Here is a 10,000-nt window from a genome sequence, read left to right as displayed (position 1 = left end):
TTTTGTTGCTGTTGTTGTTGTTTTTTGTTGCTGTTGCTCGTGTTGCAAATAAGGGGAGATATGGATATGGATTTTATCGTTGTGGTGGTTTTGGGAGAGGGGGGAGAAGGGGGAGGGGGAGGGGAGGGGAAAAAAAGGGGTGATTTTTTTTTCTTAGTTTGTGGGTTTAAAGAAAATTATTTTTCTTCTTCTTCCTCTTCTATTTTTTTTTTTTTTTTTTTTTTTTTTTTAGTATGTCAGTGTCAATGATTATGAATTTTAAAACCCCTTCTATAAATTTACAAAAACAACCCCAACTATCCCCAAAAAGATTTATTTTTTGAAAACTGGCAAAACCCTGACCTTCCACCCAACCCCCCCCCCGCCAAAAAAAAAAAAAAAAACAGAAGACAGACAAACAAACACGACCTCAAGAAGACCCTGATTGGGCACAGGCCCCCCGAAGTCGAAACTTGGAAAAAATACAGATTGAGGGGCAGGAAAATCCCCGGGGGTGGGGCACTTCAAGGAAAGGGGGGGGAAGGGGGGGGGAGAAGGAAGGAAAAAAAAGGGGGGGAAAAGGGAGGGGGAGGAAAATAGGGAAAGAGGGGGGGAAAGGGAGGGAGAGAGAAGGATGGGAAAGGGGGAGAGAAAAAAAGGGGGAGAGGGAAGGGAAAGAAAAGAGAAGGAAGGAATGAGAAGGGGGGAAAGGGAACGAAGAAAGGGGAATAGGGAGGGGAAAGAAAAAAGGGAAAAGGGGGGGAGGAGAAAGGGAGATAAAAAAAAAGAAGGAAAAAGAGGGATAGGGAAGAAGGAAGAAAGGAGGATGTAGAGGGAGAAAGAAGAAGGAAGATAAGAGAAAAGGAGAGAGAGGAAGAGGAATGCAAGTGCTTTGTCATGTCACGTCAGAGACGGGAAAGGGGGAGAAGGGGGTGATGAGGGAAGGAATAAGAAAACAAGAAAAAGAAAGAGAGATAAGAGAAAAATAACAGATAAAAGGAAAAAAAGAGAAAGAAAAAAAGCAAAAGGAAGGGGGAGAAAAAAAAGACAGACAATAGAGGGGAAAAAGGAAATAGAGATAAAAAGAAAGACAAAAACAAAGCGAGAGAAAAAAACAAAAAGAGAAAAAAGAAAAGAAAAAAGACCAAAGTATTTCCCGGTCTTTAAACAATCTATCTATCTATCATTTTCCACCTTTCCTTTGGCTCATCTATCTATCTATCCCCTTCAAAAAAATTATAACAATATTAATAAAATTTCAAATAAAAACCATTCAGGAATTAATCTATCGGTTTCAAAAAAAAAAAAAAAAAAAAAAAAAGAATGTGCAAGTGAAAATTCGAAATAAAGGAGAAAAATAAAACAATTGCCGATTGATATATTAATTAATATGATTTAGTGATTAATCCATTTATTAAAAGAGTGTGAAAATGAAAAAAAAGACTAACAATCGAAAAGCGATATATTAATAAATTTGATTCAGTGATTAATCCGTTTATTAAGAAAAAAATAATAGTATGCATGTGAGAAAAAAAAAAAAATACAGGAATATGAAAAAAAAGGGAAATAAAAGGGAATATTCCCGTATTGGGATGACAAAAAAAAAAGGGAAAAGAAAAAAACGACAAGATATTAATATATTCCGTATTCCCATAAAAAAAAAAAAAAAAAAAAACAGGGAAAATGGAAAAAAAAAAAAAACACAATTTGACATTAATAATTCCCGATTGCATGGGGGGGGGGGAAAAAAAGAGGAGAGAGAGAGAGAAGAGAGAGAGAGAGGAAAGCATATAAGGATCTCTATCTTGAACCCGGGACAAAGGGTTTATTTAAAACGGAAAGTCCTGATCAAAAAAGAAATTTTTTATGATTTTCTTAGAAGGGGGGGTGGGGGGGAGGGGGGGGGAGGGGGGAGGGGGGGAGGGGGGGAGGGGGAGGGGGGGAGGGGGTGGGTGGGGAGGGGGAGGGAGGGGAGGGGAGGGGTGGGGGGGGAAAAGGGGGGGGGGGATGGGGTGGGGGGGGGGGGGATGGGGGGGGGGAGGGGAGGGGGGGTGGGGTGGGGGGGGAAAGGGGGGGGTGATGTTTTGGGGGGAGGGGGGGGGAGGGGGGAGGTGGGGGGGGGGAAAAAGGGGGGGGTTTGGGGGGAGGGGGGAGGGGGATGGGGGGGGAAGGGGGGGGGGAGGGGGGGGGGGGGGGAGGGGGAGGGGGGGGTTTATGGGTGGGGAGAGGGGGGGGGAGGGGGGGGGGGGGGGGGAGGGGTTGATGGGGGTGGGGAGGGGTAGGGGGTGATGGGGTGGGTGGGGAGGGGTAGGGGGTGATGGGGTGGGGGGAGGGGTTGATGTGGTGATTATCATCATCATCACCATCACCATAATTATCATCATCACCATAACCATCATCATCATTTGTCATCATTATCATCACTACCACCACCACCATCATCCCTATTATCATTAGCACCACAATTGTTATCGTTACCATTATAATAATCATCATGATAACATTCACCACTATCATAATTATTATAAAATTGTCCCTAATGATAACAAGCGACACAGTATTTTCGTTATAACTACCAATTCGACAACCAGCTCGTTAGTTATTATATAAATTCCCATATAACAATAATTTTCTTATAGGCCTAGTTAATGAACGCAATTTTTTTGTACATTTAGGATATAAAAAAATGTATTTATTCTTTGGATAACGTGATGTTGATAAGAAATTGGATTAAATTTAGATAAAACTTGTTATTTGAAACCACGACAAAGGAGAGGATTAGGTCATTATTAACTATTGCAACTCTCTCTCTCTCTCTCTCTCTCTCTCTCTCTCTCTCTCTCTCTCTCTCTCTCTCACACACACACACACACACACACACACACACACACACACACACACACACACACACACACACACCCCCCCCTCTCTCTCTCTCTCTCTCTCTCTCTCTCTCTCTCTCTCTCTCTCTCTCTCTCTCTCTCTTTCTTTTTCTCTCTCTCTCTCTTCTCTGTTTCTATCTTTCACTCTCTTCTCTCTCTCTCTCTCTCTCTCTCTTTCTTTCTCTCTCTCTCTCTCTCTCTCTCTCTCTCTCTCTCTCTTTCTCTCTCTCCTCCTCTCTTCTTGCTTGCTCTCTCTCTCTTTCTCTCTCTCCTCCTCTCCTCTTGCTTGCTCTCTCTCTCTTTCTCTCTCTCTCACGACACCCCCCCCCCCCCTCCCTCTCTCTCTCTCTCTCTCTCTCTCTCTCTCTCTCTCTCTCTCTCTCTCTCTCTCTCTCTCTCTCCTTCCCCTCCTCTCTCCCCTCTCTCTTTCTCTCTCTTTTTCTCTCTCTCTCTCTCCTCTCTCTCTCTCTCTCTCTCTCTCTCTCTCACAGACACCCCCCCCCCCTCCCTCTCTCTCTCTCTCTCTCTCTCTCTCTCTCTCTCTCTCTCTCTCTCTCTCTCTCTCTCTCTCTCTCTCTCTCTCTCTCTCTCTTCCTCCTCCCTCTCCTCTCTCTCCTCTCCTCTCTCTCTCTCTCTCCCCCCCCCTCTCTCTCTCTCTCTCTCTCTCTCTCTCTCTCTATTTTTTCTCTCTCTCTCTCTCTCTCTCTCTCTCTCTCTCTCTCCCTCCCCCCCCCTCCCTCCCTCCCTCCCTCCCTCTCCCTCTCCCTCTCCCTCTCCCTCTCCCTATCTCTTCCCTTCCTCCCTCCCTCCCTCCCTCCCTCCCTCTCCTCTCCCTCTCCCTCCCCCTCCCCCTCTCCCTCTCCCTCTCTCTCTCTCCTTTACATTTCTTTTCCTTATTTTCCCCTAAAATCGAATGTGTTACCCCTGATTTTAGAATTACTAAAGAAATAATATAGGAAAAAATGATCAGTATTTTCATTATTATTATTGTTAACGTTATTATTATTACTATCATCATTTTAGTTGTAGTTTCTTCATTAGTATTATCATTATCATTGTTATCATTATTCATTAATTACTTTGTCATAGTTATTTATGTTATTGTTATTACTGTTATGATTATTGTTTACATTATCATTGTGATTATTCCTATATTGCCGTTATTATCATTATCTTATTGTTAATACCATTGTCCTCGTCGTTGTTATTGTTAGTTATCATTTTTATCATCATAATTGTTATTGCTGTTTCATTAATTTTATTACTATGGTTATCACTTATTCTTATCATTATCATCATCATCATGGTTCATCGTCGCCCTTTTTACCATCATCAGCGTAACTACCATTATCCTCATTATCATCGTTATCATGGTTCATTATCACCCTTTTTACCATCCTCAGCGTAACTACTATTATCCTCATTATCATCGTTATCATGGTTCATTATCACCCTTTTTACCATCCTCAGCATAACTACCATTATCCTCATTATCATCGTTATCATTAATATATTATTTCCTTTCATTCCTACATCCCATTCCACCACCACATGATAACTCCTAGAATGTTTGCAATTAACTCATTTCCATATTTATAACGTTCATGACACAGAATGTAAATATTCAGATAATGTTCATCAACGAGGGTTCGCCGTGAACTGTAGTTGACTGATTTTGTAAATGTTGTTATTGTTACATTGATTGTTATTAATATTTAATGATGTTTGCTGCTGTTTGATGGGACTGTGTTGTTGGTCGTTAAGCTGTTATTGTCTGAACAGGTTTTTTGAATGTAATGATTGTTAATAGTACATTAATTGTTATTTATTGATTTTTTGTTTATTGATTTTTTTTTTTTGTTTATTGATGTTTACTGTTGTAGCGCGTACTATGTTATTGGTAGTTCTGCTATTAATGCTATTACTATCTTAACAGGTTATGTAAATGTCATTTTTACTAGTACATTAATTACTATTAATGTGTACTGATATTTACTGCTGTAAATTCAACGCTATTGATGTTATTAATACTATTCTATCTGAACAGGTTTTTTTAAATGTCATGATTGTTGCTTGTGCATTCATGCTATTATTGTAAAATGATGTTTACTTTGTTGGAGTACTATGTTGTTGGTGGTGCTATTATTAATACTAGTACTATATGGACGGGTTTTTGTAAATGTCACAATTATTCCTAGTAAAACCCATTGCTATTAAAGTATACTATGTTACTGCTGCTGAAGTAATATTATCGGTAATGCTATTTTAAAAATATACTTTCAAACAGGTTTTGTAAATTTCATTATTTTATTTGTACATTCAAACCCAAAACTTTATTCCATTAATTACAAGGGGTTTTCATTTACCTCATTGCTATTAAGACATACTGAATGTTTACTGCTGCTGATAGCACTATTTGTTGATTCTGTTTTTAAATAGTAATACTATTTTAACATTGGGACTCTAAAAAGAAGAGTAAGTACTCTACACCTACACTTGTATGAATAGAGTAAATGGCAGTACCGTTGCATCATACAATTGGTAATGTATGGTAATTTCAGCTTTTTCTTGGGGTGGAAGAGGTGGGTAGGCCTATAAGACAGAGAAGTGAATAAAACTTGAGACAAATTAGCCTTTTTAAGGTTATTTGGAGCTATAAACTGATCTAAATAGGTGTAATACAGTAAAGAAAGAAAAAAAAAATGCCCTTGGTATATGTGATTTTTATTTATTTATTTATTTATTTATTTATTTTTATTTTTTTTTTTATTTTTTTAGAAATACATGTGTTATGCGTATTTTTCACCCCGATTGCATTTCGTTCCCGTTGATTGCTTCGACTTTTTTGTTTTTTTTTTATTATTTTTTTTTTGTACACTGATGTATTTATAGATGAAATTAGTTTATTTTTGGTTTTCATTTTTTTCTTTCGGGAAAGGTTTCGGGTAAAATATAGGCCTATTTTTTTCTTCTTTTTTAAGTTATGTTTCTTCCTCCCACCTCCGATCTGTTGCTGCTGTTTTGCTGTTGCCGCCGGAGCTGGTGCTGTCCTTTTGTTTTCACTGCTGCTGTTACTACCCCCCCCCTCGTAGTTGCTACCCCCGCCACCACCGCCGCAGCTGTTGTTGTTGCCGCTGCAGTTGCCTCAGCTGACGTCACCAACCATTGTCTCTGCTAATGATGCCGCCGCTGGGGTTGTTGCCGCTGTTGTTGTTGACGTTGCTTCCAATGCTGTGGTTGTTGGTGCTGCCGCTACCCCTGCTGTCGCCGCCGCTTCTGTTGCTGTCGCTGTTAATGCTGCTGTTGAGAGTTAGTGCTGCTGTTAAGTGTTCATGCTGCTGTTAAGTGTTAATGCTGTTGCCGCTTCTGTTGAGTGTCAATGCTGCTGTTAAGTGTTCCTGCTGCTGTTAAGTGTCCATGGTTCTGTTAAGTGTTCATGCTGCTGTTAAGTGTCAATGCTGTTGTCGCTGCTGTTGTGTCCTTACTGCTGTTGCTTCTGTTGATGCTGCCACCACCCTTAGCACTACACTATTATAACAACCTCATTATCATAATTATCACAAACTCCACATAACAAAACCCGTTTTTTTTTTAAAAAACCCTTTCTTTAACCCCCTTTAAAAAGACCCCTTTTGTGTCACATTAAAAAAGGATGTACATAGTCTTTGTACAAAACACGAACGTTTACTAATAATATTTTAATTGTTGTTTGTCTTTTTCTGAACAATTCGAGAGGACGTTTCAAAATAACATAAGCTTTTAAAAAGCTTTCCCTTTTTGTAAAAAGGCACATAACTGCTGTGTGTTTGTTTTAATTTAAAAAGATCGGATGATGATGTTGATAATATTTCCTTGTTTGGTAAGTATAATCCCCCCCCCCTTACCATCGCCCCCCCCCTCCCCCTTCTCTCCCCCCTTCATCCTCCCCCTCTCCCTCACTCTCTCACTCTCACTTTTTTTCTCCACTTCTCTCTCTTTTCATTCTTTAAACATTTTTTTTTCGGTTTTTCCATATATAGGCCTACCCCCTTTTTCCAGAAAGGTTATGTGTGTTTGGGTGAGTAAGTGAATTTTTGTGTATTTTGCGTGGGGGTTGGGGGTGTGTGTGTGTGTGTGTGTGTGCATTTTTTGTGTGTGTGTGTGTGTGTGTGTGCGTGGGGGTGGGGCGTGCGTGCGTGTGTGTGTGTGTGTGTGTGTGTGTTGTTTTTGCGTGTGTTTGCGCGTGCGTGCGTTAATGCGTGCGTACTAAACAACTCAATACCTTGAACCAAAATCATTTTTATCAATACCGGCATATCCTGATCATTATGTGATTAAGGAAATTCCACAAATAATAGCTCTGAATGCAGATTTTTTTTATATCCATTGACACGAAACCTTAAAATATAAGTCCATTATTTAACTCTAAAATTATTACTTTTATTACCGTAATTTTTTATCATTATTGTCTCCTTTATTACTATTACTATTACCACAGCAAAAAAAAGTACTATAATTATCATCAAATCATTCCGTAACAAAATGATTTTCTCAGTATTCTTACCATAATCCAAAATACCTTCGAAATACACACACACACACACACACACACACACACACACACACACACACACACACACACACACACACACACACACAATCTATCTATCTATCTATCTATCTATCTATCTATCTATCTATCTATCTATCTATCTATCTATCTATCTATCTATCTATCTATATTCTCCTTTTTTTTTGGGGGGGGGAGGGGGGTTAAGAAAGACATCAACGTCCATCCCGCAAGTAATTTTTTAAACAATTTGAAAAATTAATTGTTTTGAAAAATTTATCCTTTAAGATTTTTCCACGTGTTCACTGTTCGCTATACTTTTATATATGTTATAATTATAGCACAGGGTTGAAAAAGGCTGTTGTATTATGTTGCATTATATTGTTGCATTATGTCATATGTTCTTGCATTATGTTGTTGCATTTTGTTGCATTATGTTGCATTATGTTGTATTATGTTGCTGCGTTATGTCGAAGTATGTTGTTAAAGTATGTTGTATTATGTTACACTATGTTGCATTATGTTGTTTCAGTATGTTGCATAGTATCGCATTATGTTGTTGCATTATGCCGCATTATGTAATTGCAATATTTCGCATTATGTTGTTGCAATATATTTCTTTATGTCGTTGTAGTATGTTTATTTGTGTTGTTACATTATGATGATATTCTATGTTGTTACTTATGTTGCTGTAGTGTGTTGTTGCATTGTATTGTTAATAAAGTCGTGATAATTAGCGATGTTTCTTTTTATCTTTCCTCTTCCATTTTCTTTCGTTCTACCCCCCTCCTTTCCAACATTTTTTCTCCTTTCAGCTCCCTCACCCTTCCCCTCCTCCTATCCGATCTCCCCTCTTCCTTTCTTATTCCTCCTCTTCCCCCTCTCCCTTTTCACCTGTTCTTTCTTCCTATCCTTTTGCCTTTCCCCCTCTCCCTTCCCCCCTCTCCCTTCCTATTCATTCTCTCTCTTTTTTCCCTCCCCCCCCCCCCCCTTCCCCCCTCTTCCACTCCCCCCTCCCCCCTCTCATTCCCTTTCCCCTCATCCTTCCCCACCCTTCCCCCCCTCTCTCCCTCCCCTCCTTTTTCCCTTCCCCCCCCCCTTCTTCCCCACCCCCTTTCCCTTTTATCCCCCCCCCTCCCCCATTCTCCATCCCCCCCCCTCCTCCTTTTTCCCCCCTCCCCCTACGCCCATCCCCCCCCCCCCCCCCTCACCTCCCCCCCTTCCAAAAAGGGAAGGGAAATTTTGTTTAAAAAGAAAAAAAAAAGGTAAGAAATCGAGAAAAAGAAGGGGGAAAGGGAATAAAATAAAAAAATGGGGAAAGTTTTTTTTTAGGTTTTGGGAAAAAGGAAAGGGGAAAGAGGGGGATGGGAAGAGAGGGAGGGGGGAAGAGGGAGAGGAGAAAAGGGAGGGGGGAGGAAGAAAAAGGGGAGAGGGAGGGAGGAAGAGAGGAGAAGAAGAAAGAGAGAGAGAGAGGGAGAGAGAGGAAAGGAGGGAGGAGGGGGGAGAGAGCCGGAAGGAAGAAAAAGAAAAAAAGAAAAAAGGAAAAGAGAATATATATATAATATTATTATAAAAATAATATAATAAAAAAAAAAAAAATAAATAAAAAGGAAGAAGAGAAAAAAAAAAGAAAAAAAAAGAAAAAAAAGAAAGAATGAAAGATAGAAAGAAAGAAAAAAGAAAAAAAGAAAGGAAGGAAGAAGAAGGGGGAGAAAGAAAGAAAAAAGAAAAAAAGAGATCAAACTTTGGGGCCGACAGACATCCTCTCCCCCTCCCTCTTCTCCCTCCTGTCTCCTCCTTCTCTTCTCTTTCTCTCTCATTCTCTTCTTTTTTCCTTTTTTTCCTTCCTCCCTTCTTCTCTTTCCCCGTCTTTCCCCCTCCTCTCTTCTCTGGCTCTCTCCTCCTCTTCCCTCCTCCCCCCTCTTCTTCCCCCTTTTCCCCCCCCCCTCCCCCCTTCCCCCCTCCCCCCCTTCGCCTCTCCCCCCCCTTCCCCTCTCCCCCCTTTTCCCCCTCTCCCCCTTCCCCCTTCCCCCCTCCCCCTTTCCCCCTCTCCCTCCCTTCCCCTTTCCAAAAAGCCTTTCAGGACAGTCAGTCAAGACATCCTGCACCCCTCCCCCCCCCCCCCTCTTTTCCCCCGTTACCTCAGTCCACAAATGCTCATTGGGTCCCCCCTCTCTCTCCTCCTTCCCCCCTCCCCTTTCTGTCCCCTCTCCTCCTCCCCCTTTTCCTCGCTATCCCCCCTCCCACCCCGTCCCTTCCCCCCTTTTCCTCCCCCCCCCCACCCCATCCCCCTCCCTTCCCCCCCCCCTCCCCCCCTCTTAATTCCTCCTCCCTCCCCATCCCCCCTTCCATCCCCCCTAGATTCCCCCACCTTCCCCATCTTCCTCCACCCTCCCCACCTCCCCCCCCCCACCCCCCCTCCTCCTCCTCCCCACCCCCCCCACCCCCCCACCCTCCCCCCTTTCCCCCCCCTACCCTTTCCCCCCCCCCTCCCCACCCTCCCCCCCTCCCCCCACCCTTCCCCTCCCCCCCCCTTCCCCACCCCCCCCCCACCCTCCCCATCCTCCCCCAACCCCCCCCCATCCCCCAC

General features: G+C 42.0%; 1 protein-coding gene across 1 annotated transcript in view; it reads right to left on the bottom strand.

The window, feature by feature from the left end:
* Window positions 1-10,000, bottom strand: part of LOC138867534 (5'-AMP-activated serine/threonine-protein kinase catalytic subunit alpha-like) — a 115,852-nt gene that overhangs the window by 38,651 nt on the left and 67,201 nt on the right. The window contains exons 5-6 of the mRNA XM_070143393.1: window positions 6,025-6,180; window positions 5,228-5,286 (exon numbers count right to left, since the gene is read on the bottom strand). Of these exons, the coding sequence (XP_069999494.1) occupies window positions 5,228-5,286; window positions 6,025-6,180 (215 nt within the window). The remainder of the gene's footprint in view (window positions 1-5,227; window positions 5,287-6,024; window positions 6,181-10,000) is intronic.

The sequence above is a fragment of the Penaeus vannamei genome, chromosome 30, assembly GCF_042767895.1.
Source record: "Penaeus vannamei isolate JL-2024 chromosome 30, ASM4276789v1, whole genome shotgun sequence".
Classification (NCBI taxonomy): Eukaryota; Metazoa; Arthropoda; class Malacostraca; order Decapoda; family Penaeidae; genus Penaeus; species Penaeus vannamei.
This window is presented reverse-complemented; position numbering and strand designations above follow the sequence as displayed.